The 27,163-nt window shown below is 44.0% G+C and overlaps 3 protein-coding genes and 1 pseudogene across 4 annotated transcripts; 3 read left to right on the top strand and 1 right to left on the bottom strand.

Annotated features, from left to right (window-relative positions):
• The first annotated feature begins 1,531 nt into the window (after positions 1–1,531).
• LOC106583064 (fibronectin type III domain-containing protein 10) lies at positions 1,532–4,165 on the top strand. 2 transcript variants are annotated; one of them, XM_045705495.1, is made up of 2 exons: positions 1,532–1,829; positions 3,073–4,165. In XM_045705495.1, coding segments are annotated over exons 1-2 (306 nt in total). In that variant the 5' UTR covers positions 1,532–1,827; the 3' UTR covers positions 3,377–4,165. The 2 variants fall into 2 exon arrangements, with proteins under 2 accessions (XP_045561451.1, XP_014022320.2); XM_014166845.2 differs by having other exon boundaries at positions 2,079–4,165.
• A 1,252-nt stretch (positions 4,166–5,417) lies between these two features.
• On the top strand, positions 5,418–10,155 carry LOC100217353 (SSU72 RNA polymerase II CTD phosphatase homolog (S. cerevisiae)). Its single transcript, NM_001142720.1, is given in 5 exon segments — positions 5,418–5,684; positions 6,775–6,918; positions 8,492–8,631; positions 8,791–8,909; positions 9,252–10,155. Coding segments are annotated over 5 exon segments (585 nt in total). The 5' UTR covers positions 5,418–5,604; the 3' UTR covers positions 9,354–10,155.
• A 1,154-nt stretch (positions 10,156–11,309) lies between these two features.
• LOC106583099 (transmembrane protein 240) lies at positions 11,310–18,911 on the top strand. The gene is made up of 3 exons (XM_045705732.1): positions 11,310–12,475; positions 16,329–16,537; positions 17,667–18,911. Exons 1-3 carry the CDS (start codon positions 12,390–12,392, stop codon positions 17,810–17,812), a joined length of 441 nt encoding a protein of 146 aa, XP_045561688.1. The 5' UTR covers positions 11,310–12,389; the 3' UTR covers positions 17,813–18,911.
• A 105-nt stretch (positions 18,912–19,016) lies between these two features.
• Positions 19,017–26,902, bottom strand: LOC106583100 (ATPase family AAA domain-containing protein 3-A-like; annotated as a pseudogene).
• Between the last annotated feature and the right edge of the window lie 261 nt (positions 26,903–27,163).

Below are 27,163 nucleotides of genomic sequence, written 5' to 3'. Positions count from 1 at the left end.
CCAGCATCCCCCGGGGGCTTCCCAGCGGTCTTATTAAAATCATCCCCTCCACTGATGCTGCACACTGTTCCTGTCCTCTCCCTTGGCACTACTACCTTGCTGGTTTGCCAATTTTTTCCTTTTGGGAATGGACATCCAATAACCTCCACATAGAACTGCTGAGTCAAAATTGATCAAAGATTAAATGTTCTCAAATTAAATATCTTCACAAAAAGATATGAAGCTTTTTGTGACCATTATAACTGCCAGTAGGTGTTGTTAAACTGTGAGTTTTATTACCTATAAGATGATTAGCAATGAATGTGTATTTAAATTGATGTAATCCAGCTCTGATTATCCTTGTTCTAATTCTCCATAATTATATACTATTTTAAAGTTATAAAGAGGTTGTTTATCTAACCAGACATTAATGTTTCAGCAAAAACTTCAGAAGTGTTTGAATGTGTGCAAAAGAAACCCAGGCTTGTTGTAGAATGTTGTAGACCAACTATCAATTATTACCACTTGAGGTCACTGTACACTCTAAAAAGAAAAGGTTCCTGGAGTAAGGGGTTCTTCAAATTGAAACTGTGGGGGAGCCTCTATAAATTCTTCAAAGAACCCTTTAAAAGGGTTCTTCAAATAACCCCTTTTAATGGATCCTCGAAGAACCCTTTGAATAACCTTTTGGGGATCATTTTTTAACTACCCCACACTCCCCTATTATTATTAATAATAATAATAATATGCATAACAACAAGAACAATAACACAATATTTGAGTTGTCAGTGTTTATTATGATTTTAGTGGCAATGCAGAGTAAAAAAATCTAAATATGAGGTAATAGGTGATCAGTTCAGTCATCTGCACCCAATACAGCTAGCCTTCAACAAATTATTATAGCCAAAATATTCTTAACTCTTTGTTGATTGATATCCATCGAATTGTGTCCATTTTCTGTTTTAGAAAGATTTGCACAAATATGAAAAGATAGAGAGTATCATCGTAAAACAATATGAATTTAGATCATACAAGGGACAACCCTTGCACCTGCTGTTCTTTCAAATTCAAATCCAAGTTGGGCATTTAGGTTCCTGCAATAACCCCCACCAACTAAGGAGGTTCCTTGATTCATTTTCAGTGCCAAGAACCCTAAGGGTCTTCGAAGAACTTTGAGGATCTTAGAAGAGCCCTTGTTGAACTCCTGATTTTTAGAGTCTAGGTTTGGAAATCGCATCACATCAAAACAAACTATAGCCCTAGATTTCAGCTTTACATTATAGCCCACTACTGACAATATCCAGATGTTCGTTAGTATTGGTAACATCTGCCTATATCATGACGAATGTGATAGAAACTCTTATCAGAGTTTTTTTGCTACAATTTTGAATAAGTATGAATATATCATGCTTAGGCTATTACAAGCCAATTATGCCTGAAAATAAGAAACTATTTTTTGCACAAAACAATCTCATTATATTGCATTTCCAATAATCTGCCTGACTTGATAGCATGGACAAAAGACTACACACAGCAGCATTGAAGACTACAGCCTAGCACCCAATGTGGGAGTAAGGAGTGGGAGTTAACTGGAGGAAGGTCGGTTGGGTGGAAGGATGGAAAGGCACACAAAACAGAAAGGGTGGCAGGGAAATTAAGATTGGAGTAGGGACTTGAAAGGATGACTCATGTAATTGACTGCTGATGACTACGCTACAAACATACTGACAGACACAAAAACACACACTCTTCCCCACGACAACATCACAGACAGCCAGACAGGACAAGACTGAGACAAATGTACCTGAAAAGATAATTGCCGCCGTCTTCGTTCTCGAAAACCTAGAAATGTAAGTTCTCTTCTCAATAGCCAAATTCCATCTTACATGTATTTCCCTTTACGTTAACCATTCTAATAAGCCGTGTGACCTATTTATTGGTCTGTTGAGTTGCGTGCGTAACCAACATGTGGTGTATGGCTTAAAACAAAGCATGCGTAAGTGATAGCAGTCTGTCTTATTCTCTAAAAGTGTGGTCTGTATCAATCAGCCATCTATTATTCTATGGTATATCATTTTTATTGTCCGATTATATCGCAGATTGTTCTCGTGCTGGCCATCGGAGGAATACAGCGCTTTGATGGTGGTGTAGGACTGTGTTATGGAAGCCACCTGCACCCATAACTCTCTTTCTCGCCTCGGATCTCCGCCGACAGTAACGGTGCTGTCCACTATGCATTTGCACTAAATACAGTGAAAGTGAACTGGTAAGAAGAGAAGAAATGAGAAGAAAATCGCTGGTTGCCTTCTCGGCAGTACTGTTCTGTCTGTGCCGCGCGACAATCGTCTCCAACCGGACGCGCGGCGGCCGCGACGCGCAAACATCATCCACATCATCAGAGAAGGGAAGCGAGAAGGACGTGGGTGTCTCCCCAATCTCTGGCCAACAGCATATCTACAATGTTGATTATTTCAGTAAGAATGAAACAATGGGCTCACCAAGGCGGCAGGGGGACTTCAGCCATAGGAATGGCACTTCCTCCCTCAAAACCAGCAGAGGCAATACAGGCACCACTATGATATTTGGCAGGCCAGACCATGTTCAAGGTGGAACAGGGTGGGCCATGGACGGAGGAGTGGCACCAATATGTGCCTACCGGGTGATGGAGGAGGGAATCGGGGGGCGGCTGTGTTTTCGACACACACAGCTGGGGTTCAGGTGTCATCGTGAAGACTGCCGGACTGTTCCATCTGCAGGAGGGTCCCTGGTGGCCAACGTTCTGACCAACGGCAGCGTGCTACTACAGTGGACATATGAAGATCTGAGGGGAGAGGCTCAAAGGACAACCAAAGGAAACACAGCTGGACATGACCTAGATAAACAAGAGACAGAGACTAGAGGAACAAGTGTAGAGGGACAGAAAGGGGCCCCTGGGACAGGCCTTAGGGAAGAGAGCAGGTTTGTAACTGCCCCACCAAAGAGGGTATTCGGTGGACGACGTGTCAGAAGGGGTGGGTTTGGGCTAAGCTGCTGGTGGAACGGGAGCTACACACAGTTTGAGTGCGCTAACACCCATCTTGGCTCTGGTTGCAGGGACTTCTTGCTGACTGAGCTGCATGAGAATGTCCCTTACCGCATCTGCCTCCATCCGCTTGCCTCGACCCTGACCCCACTGCTCCACTCAGAAGGAGCAGGCCAGAGGGAGGACCTGGGGGACTGTGTGGAGTTCACTGTCTCACCCTTGGGCATGCAGGACATTGTGATTGCCATGACAACGGTGGGAGGAGCCATCTGTGTGATGCTGGTCATCATCTGCCTGCTGGTGGCGTACATCACTGAGAACATCATGAGCCCCACGACACAGCACTCACACTCCACATACCACTCTCACCGCTAATGTCACTCACACAAACGCGCACGCATGTGTGTGCACACGTAACCTTATTCAGCAATATCGCAGTCATTTATTTTAATCCCACATCTAAATCAATACACTAAAAACCCATTTATGTAACATACTGTGGTTGAACACCCACACACACATAATACAAATCTCACTCGGATTCAGGGCATTGCACCTTACACACTACTAGATCTGTAAGCTTGTGGAAGAATGATGAACTAAGCCTCACAACAGACCACCACACTTTCAAATACTATGAAATACTTTTCAAATGATAGGGCTCAGAGAATTCCCTGTTTGTGTGAGCATTAATTTGTGTGTTTATTTTCCTCGTGTATTTATCTCATTAGCCTTTATGCTAGTAATCAAAGTGCTCTGTATTAGAGATAGTAAGCTGCTAGTCAGTAGGCCTACCTAAGAGTGAAACATATTCTATAGTTGAGCAATGTTATGAACCAGTATTTAGAACAATTACTCTTTTTTGGAGTCCAGTTATATATTTGCAGTAATTACATATGTTCAGTGGTAAGTAATAAGTGCAAGCACAGTAGGTAATTGAATTAATGATTTCTTACTTTTCACCTCAGAGAGGGTTAATTTAATTAATGTCAACAATGCACCCTCAGGCACCCAAGAATGATTCCTATTTGCCTTACCTTCTCCTGGATGTAGAGATCTATGTATACTGAACATCCCTGTTAGTGAGCATTTCTCCTTTGCCAAGATAATCCATCTACTTGACAGGTGAGGCATATCAAGAAGCTGATTAAAAAGCACGATCATTACACAGGTGCACCTTGTGCTGGGGACAATAAAAAGTCACTCTAAAATGTGCAGTTTTGTCACACAACACAATGCCACATATGTCTCAAGTTTTGAAGGAGCGTGCAATCTACATGCTGACTGCAGAAATGTCCACCAGAGCTGTTGCCAGAAAATTGAATGTTAATTTCTCTACCATAAGCCAACTCCAACGTTGTTTTAGAGAATTTGGCAGAACATCCAACCGGCCTCACAACCACAGACCACGTGTAACCACGCCAGCCCAGGACCTCCTCATCCAACTTCTTCACCTGCGGGATCGTCTGAGACCAGCCACCCGGACAGCTGATGAAACTGAGGAGTATTTCTGTCTGTAATAAAACCCCTTTGTTAGGAAAAACTAATTCTGATTGGGTGGACCTGGCTCCCCAGTGGGCGGGCCTGGCCCCCCAGTGGGTGGGCCTATGCCCTTCCATGTCCACCCATGGCTGCGCCCCTGCCCAGTCATGTGAAATCCATAGATTAGGGCCTAATGAATTTATTTCAATTTACTGATTTCCTTATATGAACTGTAACTCAGTAAAATCTTTGAAATTGTTGCATGTTGTGTTTATATTTTTGTTCAATATATGTTGTAGACCTTCGACAGGCTGGTCTGCTCTGCAGTCTGCCAAATATACTGTGCCCAACCTCTAGTTTAGGAGGCCCTGTGGATTTCAATAAAACACTGCGAGCATATGATTTTTGTATGTGTTAATGGGTACAGAAAAATATTATTATTTGTGTCTATCCGTCTATCTATCCATCCATCCATTGTACAAATAAAATATAGATGGCTATGCCTAGGCTTTTTGTACAATTAATGTAGGATACATGTGGCACAGTGGGGGCTCCCAAGTGGCGCAGAGTCATCACTACAGACACCCTGGTTCGAATCCAGGTTGTATCACAACCAGCCATGATTGGGAGTTCATTAGTGCAGCACACAATTGGCCCAGCGTCGTCTGGGTTTGGCTGGTGTAGGCAGTCATTGTAAATAGGAATTCGTTCTTAACTTAATTTGCTCTGTTCTTAACTGACTTGCCTAGTTAAATAAAGGTTAAATAAAATAAAAAGTGACAGTCTTTTCCAGCATCATCAAGGCTTGAGGACACTTGAGAAGTTTATGTTTGGATGACGTCATGCATGCACAGGAGGAAAAAATCGATTTGGTGTGAAGCCCTGCCCCCTATGACATCAACTGTAAAACCTTGGTTAAAAGTCCCAGCCGCCATTTTAACAGGCTCACAGAAAGAAGATTGTCACATCGCCTTGAAACCTTTTACCCCGTTGTATTTGCTTAGTTAGCTAGATCGAAGGCCTTCCCAGCAGTCTTTTTGTGATAGTTACATTTCTACCACATTTTAACTAGTTGTACTTAACATTCGATTGCTAGTTATTTCAGAAAAATAGCATTCGCAATGCCGAGCCACCCGCTGCGCGTGGCGGTTGTGTGCTCGAGCAACCAGAACCGCAGCATGGAAGCGCACAACATCCTCAGGTAACATTACTGGAAGAAAACTAAACAACGACGACATGCCGAGAAGCAAGGACCTTTGATTTTCATCGGCCTGGGTCTTTTACCTGGCTGAGAGTTCACCCTCCTCGACACAACAATGGGCTCACTACGCAGACCGCAGTCTGTTTCCGGCAAACGACGCATTTTATTACAATACACAATGTCTAACTTCCATATTTACACGACAGAGACGTATACGTATTTATTTTTGTATCAAACTCAACTAGTTCCCTGTGGCACACATGGAGATAAAGCTAATTTATTTTTATTCGCCGGTGTTACGACTACCGGAAGTAGGGCATTTTTTTGTTCAGTGCAGTGGCCATCCGCATAGCTCCGTCAGTCACTAACTGGAGGTAGCTAGATCAAACTCTGGTTAGAACTAGGCAACCAACCAGTGAACTACCTGAAATTGTAAAAAGATGGTGAAATATAAAAATAAAAAAAATAGGGAGACCTGCCATGCATCACCTACAACGTACTTTCAGGTTCGGGATTATTCCACGAAAGCGTCATAAAGTAGTTGTCACTCAACAGCCTCTACATTAAAAATTTAGAAACTTTTTAGGTAGGGTTAAGGTCAAATCAAACGCAGCCTCTACATTCAAAATGTAGAAACTTTTTAGGTAGGGTAAAGTTCAAATCAAACGCGATCGAGCGTTGCTTTGCGTAGATGCGAGAGAAATAGACGTGCTATCTAATTTGTAGCGCATGAAGCTTTTGACGGCGTTGTCGTTCGCGACCAGTCCTTTCTCGCTTCTACGCGAAGCAATGCTTGTTCGCGTTTCTTTTGATTTGGCCTTAACACTAAACAAATGTATCTTAGACTAATTTGTCATTTTACTGAGTGAATAAAAAATTTAAGTTGGAAAATCTCCATGCGTGGAGAGAAAGGTAAGGAGAGCCTGCCTATTGGGGAATGACGCCTGTTATATGGCTCTTGAGATGAGATACTTTATTGATGATGACTGATCCACAAATTTCCCCTTCTGTGGTCTGTATGTTTTTTGTCTTGCATGTGCTGGTCTGAAAGTAACCATTCCCCCCCCCATCATTTTCTTTGTTTATACAGCAAGCGAGGCTTTGAAGTTCGCTCTTTTGGGACAGGGTCCCATGTGAAGCTACCTGGTCCCGCACCGGACAAGCCCAATGTGTACGACTTCAAAACCACTTATGAACAGATGTACAACGACCTGGTCCGCAAGGACAAGGAGCTGTATCCCCTGCACTCTTGCATTCACACACAGACACAACATAAACACAGCCCTACCTCTTCATGTTTCTTTTTTCCAGTGAGTTATTCTCTTTATCTTCACAGGAAAATATACAGAATTAGAAGTATGAAATTGTTAAGGCTGATTGAACAGGGAAGTATTTCATAGTGCTTATTGTTAGGTGATTTTGTAGTAAAGGATGTCCTTCACTAACCTGATCTCAGATCTGTTTGTGCTCTTGCGAACACCATTGCTGCCCATGTTAATCCAAACATTGGCATGACAGAATGACAAGAAGCTGGCATGATAGCACATACAGACTGCCACTCAGGCTAGTCCATTACATCTATTTTTGAGATTTCTCACATGCTGTCACAATGCTTTTTTTAACAATGGTGGTGTGCTTGGAATATTTAACTTTCAGCAGGTTTCAACATGTAAACATTAGCCATTTACCCTCTATAACCAGGTAGGTTGCTTCTGGGCCCAGAAACTAACACTTCTAGGGAACATATCGCAGTCTTTCCATATCAGGACCTGGATGTAGACTTTAAACAAAAGAGGAGGGCTGGTTTGTATAACACTATATGTATTCGACCCAACTAGTAGTCAGTAGTTTTTTAATCTTGCATATTGTTTAGTCAAGGGCATTACTTTTGAATGTGAACATTATTTCCTTCTGTGCTGTGTTAGTATATGCTTTCACATGTAAAGAATTGGAGCCCCTCCCTCCACTACAGGGCTCTCAACAACACTTCAGAAAATAAATTAGCCATTGGAGCCAACCTCTTTGAATAGGTATACATTCATACGACAACTCTGGAACCCAGATGGACCAACCTTAAATGGACTCCTACTCCCTTTACACCTGAGATCTGAGAAAATTAGATATGTTTAAGCACTAAGGTGAAAAGGTGGAGCTATTACCATATTGTAGATGCCTATTAAATCCTCTCAGATCTACTGAAGTACATGGTGGGGTAGGAGCTAGCGATCCATTTGGGATTCAGCGTATTTAAAACATTTTAGTGTTGGAAGACATGCTCAGTTGTGTTTTGGGGTGGGTATGGTTAAAGAGGTATGTTTAAATGTACAAAAAAGTGTATTTTTGTGTAAGGAGATCTGCATGCTAGTAAAAATTGTTAGTGGGAACACCATAGCACTCCTTTCACTGGCCAAGTCCCTATTTGGGAGTATACAAGAGTGGGACCTTATCCTTACAATGCAGGCAAGGATTGGAGATAATTTCTAATATTTTCTTGACTGTTCATCTTGGTCTTTGCTCTAAAAAAAAAATGGCACATTTTTTCAATTTAAATTGAGTAGATAAGGTAGGTGACTTCCTATAATATTGCACTGGTAGTTCAAGTTATTTGAAACCAGTTACAATAAGAGTTATTAGTTACATTTATTAGAAGCTTCCAAAGATCAAATATGTTTTGAGTGAGTTTGGGCCTCTAGGGGGCATTGTCTTGAGTATTCACAGTGACTGACTAACACCTTAAGTTTCATATGTTTGAGGTCTTGTGTGTTGGTCCTTCATCTTGCTGTGTTCCTTGACCCTGAGCACCTCAGATACACACAGAATGGAATCCTGCACATGCTGGACCGCAACAAGCGGATCAAGTCCCGACCAGAACGCTTCCAGAGCTGTAAGGACCAGTTTGACCTGGTCATCACCTGTGAGGAGAGGGTCTACGACCAAGTGCTAGAGGGTGAGAGGGGACCTGGGACAGAAGGGGGGGTTGGGGGCTTCTCATGTGAAGTTGTGAAATATCAATTAGGAATAGTGAATACACATAAAATGAAGTTACAGTTTCGGGCTAGGTCACTCTGGATTCATGTTGATCAACGATCACTATTCTCCCACTCAGACCTGAGCTCTCGGGAGCAGGAGACTTTCACGCCGGTTCATGTCATCAATGTGGACATCCAGGACAACCACGAGGAGGCCACACTGGGGGCTTTCCTCATCTGTGAGCTGTGTCAGTGTGTGAGTGTCTCTGCCTGCCTGGCCACCAGCAACCATTACCACAGGATTACACTGTTACATTGTCATAGCATGAATATCAGGGATATATGGTAGTATGGGTACATAGTGTCATGTTGTTGCTACAGTGGGATTTGTGTTTCTGCAAGATACATAGTGTATCTGACCATAATGATTTGGAACGTAGGTGTGCAAATTATTTTGGTGATAAATACATGCGTAATGTTGTATGAGTAAGTGGTATGTCACTGTAATTCTATTACACTGAGCCCTAAAGTGTATGGATGTCTTGCCTTGACCCATGTAGCAGGTGTTGTATGTCTGACCGTCCCTTCCCTCTCTCAGATCCAGCACACGGATGATATGGAAAACGAGATGGACGAGCTGCTGCAGGAGTTTGAGGACAAGAGCAACAGGCCTTTCCTCCATACTGTCTGCTTCTACTGATGCCCATGCTACCAAATCTGCAGTATCATACGCCCCCTGACCAAACATGCACGTTTATACACAAACTCATGCACACTTCCATATACACTTACTGATTAACTTTCACACACACACCCTCTGCTGTTGGTCAGGGCTGAGGGGACAGGGATGAATGCTCTCTGCGCTCAAGTAGGCAGGCTCATCCCTCCTGCTCTGCCTTTCCTCCTCAGGGCCAAGGTGGGCCCAAGGTCCTCCCCCCATCCTACAGTGAAACCACTGACCCGCCTTCCCACAAAGAGAAATGCCCCTTTTGTCAAACACGTCCTCCTCTACCTCTAAAGGAGGATGTTTTTCTAAGTCTTGCACAGTGATGCTGATTGCTGAGCAACAATTTAATTTAATTCATTTTTTAAGAATGGTGAATAGATATTGTTTTTATGAAGTATGATTTGTCACATTTACTCTTGATGGTGGAGAGTAGTATTGTTGACACGGATGGGATAGAGTGGAGACTGGTTAGGCATGAATGTGTTTCAGTGTGTGAATGTATACCAGTAGTTAATTAGGAATTCATCAAAATAGGGGGATAATAATGAACCAAATAGAGACCACGAGGTTCTCTTTTGCCCTCGTTCCATTATGTTTTGATTCATGTTTAAAAACTCAGAAGATCTGCTACCTTTTCAGGGTGTAATATTTTTTTCTTTTGAAAACTGAAAAGAATGAAAATATTGTAATTATTTGCAAGCTGAGAGTTCAGTCCAGAGTGCCTGAATATTTCTGTATGTACATATGAATCCATTAAATGAATAAACATCTCTAGAAAAACTTGATTAATTGACTTATTTTTAGTGCATTGCACCGATCCTGGATACACCACTGCATGCAGATGGAAGATTTTAATCAACAAATGTATCTTGTAAAGGTTCTATAGCCAAATGACCGCTTTCATAAAGATGGAAAAAAATGTCCTCTTCCATCTGCTGATGCCCATGTCCATGGTGACATGATACTGTATACCATTTCAAATATGTGTTTTATCCCAGGCCTTTTTATGCAGTTACCCATGGCGTTAACAGCATGCCCAATAAAAATGTTCAGTCCTGAGCTTACTCCAATTTCACTGACTAATGATGAGCAATACAGTTGTTATATTCGGTGCACAGAAACAATTGAGTGGCAGGAACACCGTAGCCTGGCTCACCTTGAGTTGCACATGGACTATAATAATGTCCGGGAATATTATCTGACTGATGCAGCAGTTTGTTCATACTGGGAGAGAAGAGGAAAGGATGGGAGGGCTGTAAGGTCACTGATTTATGGGTAATGCAAAAAGAAAATCACCAGAGACAGAACTAGGGTTAAAGTGACATTCCCATATCCTAACCTCCCTCTGTCATCTCTAGTGACATAAATGGATAAATGACCTTGTCCTGGCCTTACAATAGGCTTATAAGACCAGGGTGGTTTGGTTTGTCATGGCAATATAATAAGGCAAAACCTGATTCTGTGACGTTTTAGATTTCAGGTGACTAGTGTAGGCCTACGCTCGTCATGGGGCTGTTCATGGTGCTATATCGTTAGCTGGCACGCTTCGCGGCGCTGTACATGGTGCTGAATTGTTTATGTGTACGACCTTATAAGGAAACACTGGTTCCACGCAGGTTAGAGTCAGGACAGCATAAAAAAAAAGCATTTCAATATGTGACATTCTATTATTAACCATGGCCGGCACGGGGCTGGCATTCCCGGGGCCCCAATCGACTCAGGCCCAGTTCATCTTCCTCTTGTTTGCTTTTCCCTGATAGACGTCGGCAATAAAGTCAATGTGTTGTCACAAACGAAGCCCCGCCCAACAGAATGGTGTAGAATACATATTTGAACTGCTGATTGTCAGAAAGAGAGAGTTATGACCAGTTATGTTAATTCGTTGTTAATTTATGTTGACGCATGCTATCATCATTATCATAAACCAAACCCTTGACATATGTATAGGCGGGCCTACTAAGCTTTTGGTGGCAAATTTGGGGTGGAAATTGATTCAGCCTATAATTTGTTTCTCTGAAGGAGCCTAAAAATGCCTCCGCTATTATCAACTGGAATGCACAGTGGGAGGCTCCGTATTCTCTTTCAGCTGCGCCAAAGTAGCCTATCCTGTCGGACTATGAGAAATGATAGATAGCCTGACAATGAACAAACACCTGCTAGAGGGAGCTAACAAGGAAAACGACCTGATTGGAGAAGAAAACACGAATCGATGATTCCTTGCCTAATGCTAGTGGATGCGTCCAGGTAAATAGGCTACACCAGGAACTGTGCAGTGGCTGGCATCACAACAACGCATGGATCGTGACTTCGTCCTGATATCAACTGTGTTGCTGTGCTCTGGAATAGCCTAACAATCATTTTCTGACATACGCTACAGCTTTCACACCACGCCTCCCCGTTGCACGCACCTCGATTAACCATCTTCGCTGGTGCACAGAGTGCTTTTCAAAAGGGAGCGAAATGAGACTGGTCCTCATCTCCTCATGTCGCGGAGAAAGGAACATCGGATAGACGATGCAATGATGGGTAGTTGGACACTGACGCTGCATCCATGAGAGCCTTCACTTCAGGGTGTTGTTTTTGGCACAGGTATCACAGGATAGTTCTGGAGGGAGAGCAAAAAACTGCTGTAGGGAAGTTTTGATTCAAACGTGCACAACCGCCACGATCTTTATGGTTTTGGGGGATTTATTTGTGATGGTAAGAAGAACACCGTTATCCTCATTCCCCACACACCCTTATGTGTAACAATTGAATCTGTTCAAAGCTGTCAAATGGTTATTTCAAACGACCTATACATCAACGTGGCCTACATGAGGCGAAACAATCAATAAACTGTCAAGGAAAACATTTTTTCTGGAGTAACGACACTTAATTCTTTTTAGAATTTAAATTTTTCTGTGTCATCTACCTGAGAAGTCGGGCAACATATGCTGTTATGGGAATGCGGCTTGTTTTGTCCCAGTTGACTTCAGTGGTTCTTTTCAGGCTGTAGCGTGTCTAACGGACATGAACGCGCTACTGGACCGCTTTCACAACTATATTTTACCACATTTACGAGGGGAGGACCACGTCTGCCATTGCAACTGTGGAAGGTAAAACAAACTTTCCCAAATTATGTGATTTAATGTTATGCAAAACAAGAGCACACGTAAACCGTTTGTTTAAAACCACACTGTAAAACCAAGTGTTTAGGATCTGAGCACATAACTAAACCCTTTTCTGCAACACTTTTTAAACGCATCAAGGCATTTAGAATATCAATGATAGCGCGTCACAGTGTTTAGATTGTAAACACCAGAACATGTTTATTCGTTGTAACACTTTTAAACACATGAACACGTGTATTCAGCACAGGGCGTTTAGGTTTTAAACACTAAACACTGAGGGTGTTATTTTAACACTGTAGGATAAAGTCATATTTGCATTCTTCCCAGCATGCCTTTCAAGTGAATGTGAGAGATACCCACCAATGACTGTATTTGATAGTGACAGATAGTGACAAAGGCATGGTTGTTGCATTCAATAATTTATATTCCTGAAGCCTTCACCTAGTGACTGCCTATGTGAATGTGTTAAAATGAAAAGTAAACCCTTTATGAAGACAAATTATACATTTATGTGACGTGTCACACTGTGGGAATGTCGACCCAGTCATTTCCATCATGTACAGGAGCAAAGTTCAACATAGTTCAACATAGTTCAACAGCTGTTTCATACATCGTTGATGTACAGACTGTAATGAGATGATAAAAGTGATAGGAGATGCTGTAGGCTACATGCAGATAATGCATTATTCCAGATGCTTTGCATCACTAGTTCACCAGTGATCTCTGAGGTGAGTCGACATAAACAGAACTGTCAACATTCTTTGTCTTATAAATAACAACAAAATGTTGATGGACCATCCATTGATAGACCATGTCTGTAATCCCAACATGTTTCAAGCTGACCACCACTGTTCCCATGAGCTCCAATGTAACCTGCCTAAATGACTATCGCCCTGTAGCACTCACATCGGTACTTATGAAGTGCTTTGAAAGGCTGGTCATGTCACACATCAATACCATCATCCCAGGCACCCTAGACCCACTCCAATTTGTATACTGCCCCAACAGATACAAAGATGACACAATCTCAATTGCACTTTACTAAGGACATAACATTGTCCACACCCCCGCACAGTCATGAAGAGGGCACAGCAGCGCCTCTTCCCCCTCAAGAGGCTGAAAATATTTGGCATGGGCCCTCAGATCCTCAAAAAGTTGACCCCAAAGCACTACAGAGGGTGGTGTGGACAGCCCAGTACATCACTGGGGCCGAGCTCCCTGCCATCTGAGACCTTTATATCAGGCGGTGTCAGAGGAAGGTCTGAGAAATTGCCAAAGACTCCAGCCACCCAAGCCATAGACTGTTCACTCTGCTACCGTCTGACAGACGGTACCAGAGCATCGGCTCTCGGACCAACAGGCTCTGAGACAGCTTTTACCCCCAAGCCACAAGACTGCTAAATAGCCAGTCTGCTAAATATCCAGACTGCTAAATAGTTAATGAATGGTACCCAAACTAGTTGCACTGATTCTATCTTGCACTGATCCTACGCACACTCATTAGACTATATACTGTATACAAACCATATACACACTCACTCACACACATTACATTGACACAACACAAACACACATACATACACACTTTTACACCCATCACCTGCTGCTGCTGCTCTGATCTTTAGGTTACTCTTATTATTATCTATCACTTTACCCTGCCTTCATGTACATATCTACCTGAAATACCTTATTATCTATCACTTTACCCTGCCTTCATGTACATATCTACCTCAAATACCTTATTATCTATCACTTTACCTTGTCTTCATGTACATATCTACCTCAAATACCTTATTATTATCTATCACTTTACCCTGCCTTCATGTACATATCTACCTCAAATACCTCTTACCTCTGCACATTGATCTGGTACTGGTACTGCCTGTACATAGCTCCATTCCTGTGTATTTTATTCCTCTTGTGTTACTATTTTATTTGTTATCTTTAAACTCTGCACTGTTGGGAAGTGCTCCTAAGCAAGCATTTCACAGTAAAGTCCAGATCAGTTGTATTCGGCGCCTATGACAAAAAACCTTTTTGTTTTGAGATAAATAGCGTATATTTTCTAAACTAATCCAATCTGTTACTTGGACTTATTGCACCCGTTACTGAGATGGTTGTTCCAGTTTAGATATTTTAGGTAGTCGTGTTTGTTTAGTCCTTCACCATAGCAGTCATTCTGAGTGCAGGTTGTGGGTAATAAAAGAGTACAATTCTTGGGTATCCTCCATCTGGCTGGATTCCGATAGGAATTACTAATCACTTCACAAACCAGCATATTGTGACTTGCAGGTCTGATGTGGCCCATGAGCCAGGATTTTCAAACCACAATGTCAATAACTAGGTCATTACTAAAGGTCTTGTGGGATTAATTAATAATGTTAACGATTAGCCCCTTTTTTTTAAACATTTTTGCGTAAAATGACATACCCAAATCTAACTGCCTGTAGCTCAGGCCCTGAAGCAAGAATATGCATATTCTTGGTACAATTTCAAAGGAAACACTTTGATGTTTATGGAAACGTGAAAGGAATGTAGTAGAATATAACCCAATAGAGCTGGTAAAAGATAATACTAAGAAAAAAACAATCATTCTTTTGTATTTGTTTTGTACCATCATGTTTGAAATGCAAGAGAAAGGCCATAATGTATTATTCTAGCCCAGGTGCAATTTAGATTTTGGCCACTAGATGGCATCAGTGTATGTGCAAAGTTTTAGACTGATCCAATGAACCATTGCATTTCTGTTCAAAATTTTGTAACAAGACTGCCCAAATGTGCCTAATTTGTTTATTAAAACACATCACTTGTCAAGTTTTCCATCAACTCCTAAGGTTTCCATTTACTCACTCAGATAGAAAAAGATGTGGGAGTGGCCTCATTATTATATTTCCCAGCATGCTTTGTTGCATGTTGATTTTAAGAATAGTTTGTTTTAATATCTCTGCTTACTCATGCACATTGATTGATTAATTGATATTATACTATATTGATTGACTTGTTTGTGCTCTCCACATCCTCCTTTTTTTGTTGGCACATACAGTACCTTTCTCCCTTGCAACTCTCTGTCCCCTGGGGACAGACGCTGTTTTAATGTCTAGTTTTTGGTTGTTGTCAACTAACGAGAATTCAACATGAAATCCCCCCCAAAAATTCACGTCATTGGATTTAGGTTAAAAGTTGGGTGAAAAAAAGACAAAATTCCCTTACGTTGATAACTTTTTGAAAATCCAATCAGTTTTCCACGTTGATTCAACGTCATCACATTGTAGTTGTGGTTGAAATTATGTGGAAACCACATTGATCCAACAAGGTTTTGTCCAGTGGGTGCCCACGTCAACACTGTTCTTGCTGCTATGGTTTCTCTCTACTGGGAGTGATTCCTGCAGCTGGTCCACATGCACCCCCCCACGCCCCACCTCCCATGGGGCAGCGAGGCCAGCTGTTAGTGATGCGTTTCCTGTGCTGCCCTCCAGCTGCAGCTGTTCACCGCTCAATGATGGGGCTGACAGCAGCACGCCCACCCAACCTCATCCATCCATCCAACCATCCCACTCACCCACACACAGCGCTACAGCGAAGTATATAGAACCACACATAGCCTAACCATATACAGTCTTTGTATGGTAGATTTAATTACTCCCTTATGTCAATGCATCTTCCTCAATGCAATTTTTACTCCCCCCCCCCGTCCTCCTGTCCCTCCTCTCTTCTCTCGCTCCACTCCCTCCCATTTTCCTCCCTCCCCACTCCACGTGTCCTGCTCCCTTCTCTCTTCTCCTTGTCTCCTCACCTCACCCCTTCCCCTCTCCCTCTGTCACCTCCCTCTGGGCTTCAGGCACCATGTACACTATGTGATCCCGTATGATGGGGACCAGTCTCTGGTGGACTCTGCAGAGAACTACTTTGTGAGTGACAGTGTGACCAAGCAGGAGCTGGACCTGATGCTGGGGTTGCTGCTGGGCTTCCTCCTCAGCTGGTTGCTGCTGTGCCTGGACGGGGCACTGCACGCTGCCCTCAGAAGTTGGAGGGCCAAACAGCCCCATGGTGAGTCAGCAGGGGGCCACAACCCCACAGGCAGGCTCTGAGAGGCAGAGAGACAATGTATGGGGAGCTGGTCTCAAAAGCCTGACACAGCTCTGAGTTTTAAATATAGCAGCAGTAGAAAGTTAGTAAGGAATACAGATTTTTTGTTCATGGGGTGGGGGTAAAAATAGGATGTTCTTTGGGTGTGTGTGGGAATGTACAGGAGAACAAATGTCTAAAGGTGCAGAGGTGTGATGTCTCAACTTTGAATTATCCTTGTTTGATGAAAACTGCAGTATCGTGAGCAGCCTCCGTTCCGGAGACTACAGTACAGTGTGTAAACCTGTCTACGGTTCAATGACTTTTATAAGTGTGACTCAGCCATCGACCCACTTTATCACAATATTCCCCAGCTTGCTGCTGTTTCTCTATTGATTTCCTAAAATTCATTTTGGATCAGTGTTTTTCAGGCTTATATATGACAGTGGGAGTCCCCCCCCCCTCCTCATATTTCTACATTAAACTGTTGGCACTGATAAAGTCATCAAACATCCTTCCCCTTTAGTCTAGTCACAGTTTTTCCTGTGTGTAGAGTTTTCTCTTCATATTTCTTTATCCAGTTGTGGGATTAGTATAATTCCCAGCCAGAGCTGCTTGCCGTGTATGAAGTGATGGGGTTGGTTGGTGTAGAAATTAGTCATGTATAGCTTCATGTCTTTTCAAATTGATCTTTCCTCTAATGCACACACACACAGCGTTCATTTGAGTGTCTGTGGTTTTAAAACTGTGAGTTCAGAGTAGACTTACTGCAATGTTTCAGTGTCTTGTGATTTCTCTTTCTTCTCCCTCTCCCTCGCTTAAAATTCAGTATTTATCTCTCCCTCCCATCTCACCAAATTCATGTTGTTTATTTCTGTCTATCCTGTGAAAAGTTTGTGGGCTTTAGTAGTTTGGTGGAGTGGTCTCGTCCTCTCTCAATCTCCCCCTCCCACCAGTAACCGAAAGGTGGCTAACTTGAATCCCAGAGCCAGCAAGTGAAAAAATGCATGCACACTCGCACACAAACTAAATGGAGGACACATCCTTAATCTTTCAATCAATGTCGTACATCTTCCCCAACCCCCATCTTTTTTTCCTTTACTGTGTCCAGATGCGTTCTCCTGGTCATGGGTTCCCCGCTTCTGTAACCTGGGGAGAAGGGTGCACATGAGAAAGCTAGAGGACTCAAGTGGGAACATGGTGCACATTAAGCAGAAGCTGTACCACAACGGACACCCCAGCCCACACCACCTCTGAGAGCCATGGACAACGGACACCCCAGCCCACGCCACCTCTGAGAGCCATGGACAACGGACACCTCAGCCCACGCCACCTCTGAGAGCCATGGACAACGGACATCCCAGCCCACGCCACCTTTGAGAGCCATGGACAACGGACACCCCAGCCCACGCCACCTCTGAGAGCCATGGACAACGGACACCCCAGCCCACGCCACCTCTGAGAGCCATGGACAACGGATACCCCAGCCCACGCCACCTCTGAGAGCCATGGACAAGGGACACCCCAGCCCACGCCACCTCTGAGAGCCATGGACAAGGGACACCCCAGCCCACGCCACCTCTGAGAGCCATGGACAAGGGACACCCCAGCCCACGCCACCTCTGAGCCATGGACAACGGACACCCCAGCCCACGCCAACTCTGAGAGCATTGGACCTGCTGACAACTGACCAACCAGACTCTAGACACAAGGGCAGCTAAACAAAGACTATCCAAGATAAATCCTTCAAACCATACTGTTTCTTATTGCCACTGGATAAAGCACTTTAACTGGCCCAATGGCCTTCACACACAGTGCAAAACTCCTCACCGTCCATATTTGTCTTGACTGGAAATGATTTAATGTAAAAGGATGTAGGTAATTGAGGGTCCAGTTAGTAGTGGGGTAAGCAATTTGATAAAAGCGTGTCAGTTTTTCAAAATAGTGTATATATATATTTGGTTTTAGAATGTCAATTTTGCTAGAAGTGGGGATAGGGTGTATATTTTGCTTGGGGTTTGTCAGTTTGTAGAACAGTTTGTTTATTTTGCCTGAATATGCCCGTTTTGAAATAAAAAATATTTATTTTGCTTGAGTGTGGTCAAATTTTGAGAGGGATTTGTGTATTGGTAGTACTCTGTCTAATTTAAAAACTTGGCATGTGAAAGCTGTACTGAAAGGGGCCTAGGGAATGTATTCATCGTGGGTGGGTGTCATTTCTTTCTTGGTTATTGATGTCAATAATTACACATTATTTGGGGTGGGGAAGAGAACATAAATGCTGCCTGCTCATCTAACTGCGTGGTGTGTACAGTATATGCAGTGTGCCAACATTAAAGAACCATTAGGAATGTCACTGTTGTGTATGTGTGTGTTGTTAAGGGGTTAAAGGTTTTATTTGATAGTTGGTCCAGAGGGTCATCAGCATGGAAACCTGAAGATGAAATTCCAAGGAGGAGGGTTACACTCAGGAACTCTTTATAGTTGACGAAATACTTTACACTGAACAGCCAGCTGTAGAGTGCCTCCATAATAGTAGCTTTGAAAGAGACTGCCTGTGGCGTATTAACTTATATCAAAGGTGCAACATGCTCGTCATGGCATTGAAGAGTGATACTATATGAGGACTGTGACCCATTGGGATCCTGAGTGTTCCTCCCTTATGAATTAGTCTTTAGGGAGCGGGATGAAGCCACCTTTCACTTCACTTCCCATCCTCCCTAGACCACCCCCCCGTCTCTCTGTGCAGACGTCGGTGTTGTAAAAATGAAAACGTTTGTTTGATTAAAACGGACTACTGGAGGTTAACAGTGACAGAGTCCTGGTGTGTCATTACACAGGTTCAAGATACAGTTCATCACCATATCAGCATCTGTTGGTCACATGGTTTTTACAACTACTTTTAAGTCTATGAAACCATCCCATTACAATCATAACATAGGTGCAGCCATGGTAAGAAACCTGGATCATTTTCATCCACACCATTTGAATAATAGAGTATCATCTCTTACAGTCCACATCAACATAAATATTAAATATCCCCCCTCCCCCATCTCTTTCAGTCAGACAGACGTATACAGACAGTCAGGAGGAACAGGAGGCGTCCTCCTGTAAACCCATTAATCCCAAAAAGCAGCCCCCTTCCTTCCTTCCCCCCCTAATGTTAAACTGGAGTCCCATCCTTGGGAGGAGTTTCTGTCCCCCCCTCACTGCTAGGGGCTGCATCAGTTTGGGCTACACCCTCTACCCCTCCCCCCGGGGTGTTACCACTGCTTCTGCTTTTACACCCTCCCCTTTGGCCGGGAAAGTCCCCTCCTCCGCAGGCAGGGTGGTACTGTCTGAGGAAGGTGGGGCTGATTCTGCAGTTTCAGCTCCTCCCGATTGACAGGGGTCTCCGGTCTGCTGTCCATCTCCAGGACCGGGTTTGGTACTCATGAGGCTGTGGTGTCTCCCCTAGAAGTAGAGCCTATATTTCTGCTGTCTACTGGTCCAGTGCTGGGAGAGGCTGTGCTCTTGGCCCCAGCCTCCCCGTGCAGCCTCCCCGTGCAGCCTCCCCGTGCAGCCAGTCCATCCTCTGGAGGTGCTGCCGCACGGCATCGTCCACCCGAGCATCAATCATGGCCTCCCTTAGGACGCCGTCCTCTCAGGAGTATGCTGCCGCCTACAGGAGGACATAGAATACATGGATTATTACATTACATTTAATCTAAATAAAGATTTTATCATTACAGTTCTTGTCCACAGAATGAGTCTCACAGGAGAGATGAACATGACACAGCAGAAGGGAAGGAACAGTGACATACATAGTGATCCACTTCTCAGCTCTGCTTCTATTAATAGTTGAAGAATAAATGGGTCTGGACTTCCTTGGTAACCAAATCACCTTGGGTCAGAATTGCCTGCTGTGGCCATCTCTAACCTTCCATCTATGACCTGCTACACAGGCTCTCCTTCCAACAAATCATTTATGTCAAATTGGCGTAATTGGATAATTCTGGTTGTTATCGTTTCAAAAAGCTCAGCAGAAAGCATTGACCTATGAACAACAGGGGAAACGCATCACATACCTGCCAGGCCACGCCCAGTTTAGAGATCCCTCTGCCCGCTTAGCGATGTCCGAGCACTTCTGACCACAGTTAAACTGAGCCAGCTTCATTCTCCTGCAGGGACAAACACAGACAGGGAAGGTAGAGACAGAGAGGGGGGGATTACAGACAGGGAAGGTAGAGACAGAGAGGGGGGGGATTACAGACAGGGAAGGTAGAGACAGAGAGGGGGGGATTACAGACAGGGAAGGTAGAGACAGAGAGAGGGGAATTACAGACAGAGAGAGGGGAATTACAGACAGAGAGAGGGGAATTACAGACAGAGAGAGGGGAATTACAGACAGGGAAGGTAGAGACAGAGAGGGGAATTACAGACAGAGAGAGGGGAATTACAGACAGGGAAGGTAGAGACAGAGAGGGGGGGAATTACAGACAGGGAAGGTAGAGACAGAGAGAGGGGGAATTACAGACAGGGAAGGTAGAGACAGAGAGAGGGGAATTACAGACAGGGAAGGTAGAGACAGAGAGAGGGGAATTACAGACAGAGAGAGGGGAATTACAGACAGAGAGAGGGGAATTACAGACAGGGAAGGTAGAGACAGAGAGAGGGGAATTACAGACAGGGAAGGTAGAGACAGAGAGGGGGATTACAGACAGGGAAGGTAGAGACAGAGAGGGGAATTACAGACAGGGAAGGTAGAGACAGAGAGGGGGATTACAGACAGGGAAGGTAGAGACAGAGAGGGGGATTACAGACAGGGAAGGTAGAGACAGAGAGGGGGATTACAGACAGGGAAGGTAGAGACAGAGAGGGGGATTATAGACAGATACGGGTCTGAATGACATCCTGTCTGGCAGAATGGAAACAGGTCTGCGTTATGAGGTCTTGTCTGATTCTTATCTGGGGAGCCACTCCTTAAGTGGCCAAGCTCCCTCCACCAGCTGGCTCGGTTATCTGAGTGTTGTTGAGCCTGGTCCAGCTTCCTGTGCCCTGTGTGTAAATCACCCCCTGCCCCTCAGGCTCCAGGCCCTCAAAGCCCCACTGTAATTAGTGACTCAGCATGGCTACGGCTGACTGGGATCCTGCTGCTGCTTACTGCTGGGACACCTGCTCTTAAAGACCTGCTCCTGACACACTCCACAGCCAGAGCTTATGTTGATGGAACAATACAGAGAGGGGCCTCCCTCCACCATGTGTGTGGGTAGGTGTGTGTGTGTGCCACGGAATGCGGATGACTCCAAGTATGTCTGGGAGTAGCTAATTACTTGGCATTAGAACTTGTTCCATTATACATCCCAGTGTGTGTGTGCTTGTGAGAATGCCCTATTTAAACCTGTGCTGCTGTGCTGTGTGGGCGTAACGCTGTATGACTCACTGTCTCCCCTCTGTGGCAGGCTCAAGCACGTATCTGTCAAAGTACAGGCGCACCAGCCTCTCATCAGGACCCGGCAGAGCAAAGTTGACTATCTCATCAACGGCCCAGTCAAACTGCTCCGGCTGGTTACTAGCCAGCACCATCATGAACCTGGAGGAAGACAACACACCAGTGGGCTATTAGGGTTAGAATGCTGTGGTATTTGAGGAAGTTTGTACATCAGAATTCAGTGTGTTGGGTGTAGATATGGTGAATTTAGAGTTAATGAGGACTGACTTGTTGCTCTGCAGGAATGCATTCAAAGTTGCTCTGAGCTCTTCACTGATCTTCTCCTGCAAACAAAAAGACACAAACCTTGAATTTTATTTTCCAATATTTCGACAAGATCATCGTTTTGGTTTCGCTATCATTTCAATACAGGGAGGTACAAATACCTGGGTTCAAATAGTATTTGAAATATCTCAAATACATTCGAAGTAAGTACTCAGATATCTTATAGTTGAAAAGGCAAGTAGTTGAATATTTAACTTTATTTGAAAATACTCAAATACACTCCCATGCATTTAATCCAGATATTTGAAAATAGTATTTAAGATAAGTATTTGAAAATACTCTCAAATACAATTTGGTACAGTACTCATTTTATTTTTTACAAATAACCATTCAAATACTCTAATAAAAATTATTGTTTTGGCCTGTGTATTTTAAAATACTCAAACACACAGAAAAAGGTATTTTAAATACCAGATACTCAAATACATACGTATTTGATCCCAGGTTGTACACAACACACTTACAGTAGATCTCTTGCGAAGAAATGCATCGGCTTCATCAACAAACAGCAATAGGCTGTCAGACAGGACACAGGATGGCATTAGCCATAAACAGACAGGCACTTGGAATGATATACAGAGAACGAATTAAGACCAGTGCAGCTGGCAAGTTAAAATGTATATTCTTACGTTACATGGTTATATCATGGTTACATTTACATTAAGTTCTATCAATAGTATGATAGTACTGCAAGTGAGGGTAGCATACCCACGGCGACTGGTGTTGGCCCAGTCAATGACTTAGTGCATGGCGGTGACGCCCTCACGGCCCATGGGCACCACATCTCCACCCGTCATGATGGCATAGTCCATCCCAGAGTGCACGGCTAGCTTCTACTCAAACCACAGAGAGACAGTTACCAACATAACACCTCTTGTCAAAGTGATTCTGTAAGGGGCCTACTTTAGCGAAGAGGGTCTTGCCGGTACCTGGGGGGCCGTACATGAGGATGTTCCTGTAGAGCCCCTTGTTCTGCCGTGTGTTCCTAGTTGCTATGGCGATGTCATGTACACGCTCTTCTAGTTAGGCTGTGGGGAGTGGAGGGAATAATTCATATCAGGGAGATCAACATTTTGTCTCAAAGCAGGGCTGCAAAAACATATATTCACTCTACACAAGATGTGTACACAGCATTCTCTATGAATGTCTCTTTAATACATGTACTGGGTATAATATCTCCCAGGTATAGTTGTGTTGAGACTGTATAAGGTATGACTCTCTGGTGCTCAGGTGTGTGCTGAGTGTTGGTACTCACACTGAGCACTACTCCCTCCAGGGCATCCTGAGGTTTGCTTGTCAGGCGCTTTGAAATCTATAAGAGGAAAAATAAGAAAATGCACCTCACCATCACTTCATAGTACTTCGACATAAGTGTTTAGCAAACTTAATTTACTTGCAACAAAAAAGAAAGAAAAAGCATCAGACGCAGGACTTATACAAGGCACAGCAGGGCCGCTGTACCTTGATGGGGTGCTTGATCGCCTCCGCCACAGTGATGCGAGACGTCTCTCTGACCAATGAGGGCTTCCCAAGCCGGGCCTCAATGTAGCGCCCTGCCACAGCTGCGGCGTTCCGGGCAGAATATACACCCACAGCCAGCAGGGTCAGTCCTGCCACCTAGTGGTGTGAGGGAACAAATACACTACATTTAGAGACGCTCCAACAACAGCTGAGATCAGATATAAATAAACCTTTAAGATATCATGTACTTATTTAGGAGTCATTGGCAGTTTGCATATTAATTAACAGAAACGAGGAAGTAGAGTGGAAGGCAGGTCTCACCGTAGCTGTGACTTTATCCCAGTCTGACACAAAGGCCTGGAATCCTTCCACAAACACAGCACCTGCAGTCCTGAAATTACAGAAATATACAGAGAAAGTCAGGTATCCAATATGGTATCTTTCTGTATGGTCTGTAATGTAATACACTAAGTCTGTCTCACCATATAGTCTCTAGTACAGTGTGTCTGTGCTCTGCTGCCTTCAAGCGGATCTGCTCGCGGATGATGTCTGCGTTTTCCCGTTCAACACGTGCACGTGCTTTAGACTCTGCCTCTACACGTAGCAGCTCATTCTTGTGCCTCAGCTGCATCTCGTGCTCGATTGTTGCTATGTGGAGCGGGTAAATCAGTGGATATAACATCATTTTACCATAGCATTGTTGAATACTCACTTCTTATTGGCTTGAAGGGCATTCTAGAGCATGCATTATTTCTCTATAGAACACATACCCACCCCCTCGTTGATCATCCCATACAGATTTTGTGATTGCCAGACCCCATATGGCTATAATGGCCAGTGAAAATAGAAGCAGAACCATATTCCTGGAGGCTGTGTGACTGTATTATACGAGGTCAGTACCTTTCCTCATAGCCTCCTGTTTAAGCACAGAGTCCTCCTGTTTGCGAAGGTTGTCCTCATCCAGGGCTTGCTGAGGACACAGAGGAGGCGACACTCAGTCAGGTGGACACAGCATTTTCACTCTACTTCTTTCTAGCCTAAACAGGACTGAGTAGACATTGCAGCTAATGGCAGTTGGTCTTACCTGTTGTTTGAGTTGATCCTCATACCTATGTCTGGCAAGTCCGTCTTGGAACTGTGCTCTCTGTAAAGGGATAAGAGGAGACGGTAACCATAGTAACGCGTTAGTCGCCCTCTGGTGGACAGATATGTAACCCCTATATGTAAGCTCCTCTCCATCTCTCATTGTAGCCCGTTTCAGAATTAAAGCCAATTGTGCAAACAATTTCAAGCTCTAAACTTACCGACACAATTGTACTCTCTACAAACTCAAAGACATCTAACAACTACAGGGCAAATGCTTGCTTCTACAGTTTACCCATACCTCTGCATTATGATCCATGCTATGAGCCCATCATTGACCCCATACTCTGCAGTACAATGAATACTACTGCACAATCACCGCTTCTGCGCTATCACTAAACCCTCTCAGTACCAGCTCTCTCACCGATTGATGCTGCTTGGTCTCCTCACCGACAGTTTTCCTTCTCTCCTCCCCTTGAATACGCAGCTGGTCCCCCTTCAGCTGCTCCACTGCTGCCTCATACTCCTGCCACCATCACACAGAGGGAACACAAATAGCATGATCAGATATTGGATTAATAGTATAATGTATTTGGTGTCCTACACATTACTCTGCATGTGCCTTGTTTAAGTGCAACAGTACCTTGATTTTGGTCTGATGTTCCATCTGAACAGACTGCTCCTGCATGCGAGCCAGATCCAGGGCCTCTTTGGCATGACCTGAAATAACGTCAAGGGAAAGGGACATTCATCTTCAAGAGACATACATTTAATTTAATGACAGTAGACTATATACAAACTAATTAGAAGTTCCAGAAAAATTAACTCAATGTTCTGGAAAATAATGTAATACAAGGTTTTAAACCTGGCTGAATTAAGTTATACTAAATGTAATGTAACTAGAGCTATCTGGCAAACTGAACTGTATGAAGGAATACCCTTTGCACCTTTCACCTTGAACCTCAAGCTCGCATCCGCTACAAGACCATGGTGCTTGCCTACAGAGCTGTGAGGGGAACGGCACCTCCGTACCTTCAGGCTCTGATCAGGCCCTACACCCAAACAAGGGCACTGCGTTCATCCACCTCTGGCCTGTTGGCCCCCCTACCTTCCCGCTCAGCCCAGTCAAAACTGTTCGCTGCTCTGGCACCCCAATGGTGGAACAAGCCCCCTTAACGACGCCAGTACAGCGGAGTCAATCACCACCTTCCGGAGACACCTGAAACCCCACCTCTTTAAGGAATACCTGGGATAGGATAAAGTAATCCTTCTAACCCCCCCCCACAAAAAAAAAAGATATAGATGTACTATTGTAAAGTGGTTGTTCCACTGGATATCATAAGGTGAATGCACCAATTTGTAAGTCGCTTTGGATAAGTGCGTCTGCTAAATGACGTAAATGTAATGCACTCTCGATCAACTTCCAACATGAATGAAAATGTGCAGCACAACGTTCAATGTGATACATGTCATTCTCGTTTACTAGTGTTGTCCTACTGATAGCTGTCATGAAGACTAATTAACTAGATAGATACCCGTGGAAACTAGCTAGGAGATTACGCTGTCAAGACACCGGCCGGTGTTGCATCAGCATCACTGCTGAGGCTGTAAAGCGTGCTGCGGGTGCATCGCTCTTTCTTTAATGATTACCAATATGTTTCTAGCTAGCTACTAGTTATACAGTCCTATATAATCTAGTTATCATGCAAGACACTTACGAGACTTGTCGAGCTCCTTTACCGCCTGGGCCGCTCTCTCCATTTGTCCTTGGGTTTATCGCCACCACCACCGGAGCTGCCAACCCGTGGAGGGGGTGGCGGTGGAACTGGGGATTCCGAGGGCGCCTCAGGCTGCCCCTTATTCAGGCCGAACAGCCTGGACATGTTACGGTAAACAGAAAATAAACTGCTGGCCCAGGCAAGTGGAGGTGATCAGGCTTGGCAGTCTGTCACTACACTTGCTGCCGTCTTTGAACGATCACAATAAATATATATTTTTTTCTCCTGAAGGACACTCGTGCTGATTGGTTTAGGAAAAGACTATTCCTCTCATTGGTTGTCCTTTGTCGAGATCAAACGTATAGCCCATCCGTAAGAGGCTATGGTAGCCGCAGTGGTCCAAAACGTAAGTCTTATAATGACCCTGAATAACCACACTGGAAGGCCATTTGAGACAATGAATGTGATAGTTGCATCATTTGCGGAGTTTTTTTGTACTTCTGTCAACAGAACGCATTTTAAATTCATTGCATTTTTCATAAGCTTACATTGAGAGCTGTTTAGATTTAAGTAATACATTGCAGTAGCATT

This window comes from Salmo salar, chromosome ssa22 (assembly GCF_905237065.1).
Source record: "Salmo salar chromosome ssa22, Ssal_v3.1, whole genome shotgun sequence".
NCBI classification, from domain to species: domain Eukaryota; kingdom Metazoa; phylum Chordata; class Actinopteri; order Salmoniformes; family Salmonidae; genus Salmo; species Salmo salar.
The sequence above is the reverse complement of the archived record's forward strand: the minus strand, read 5'-3'. Positions and strand labels throughout refer to the sequence as shown.

What these genes read in the sequence shown, in the direction of transcription:
- LOC106583099 (XM_045705732.1), top strand. Translation starts at nt 12,390, where the DNA reads ATGAACGCGCTACTGGACCGCTTTCACAACTATATTTTACCACATTTA. An exon ending in TGCCATTGCAACTGTGGAAG is followed by an intron (nt 12,476 to 16,328) that starts GTAAAACAAACT and finishes TCTGGGCTTCAG; the next exon opens with GCACCATGTACACTATGTGA. An exon ending in GAGGGCCAAACAGCCCCATG is followed by an intron (nt 16,538 to 17,666) that starts GTGAGTCAGCAG and finishes TACTGTGTCCAG; the next exon opens with ATGCGTTCTCCTGGTCATGG.
- LOC106583064 (XM_014166845.2), top strand. Translation starts at nt 2,261, where the DNA reads ATGAGAAGAAAATCGCTGGTTGCCTTCTCGGCAGTACTGTTCTGTCTG.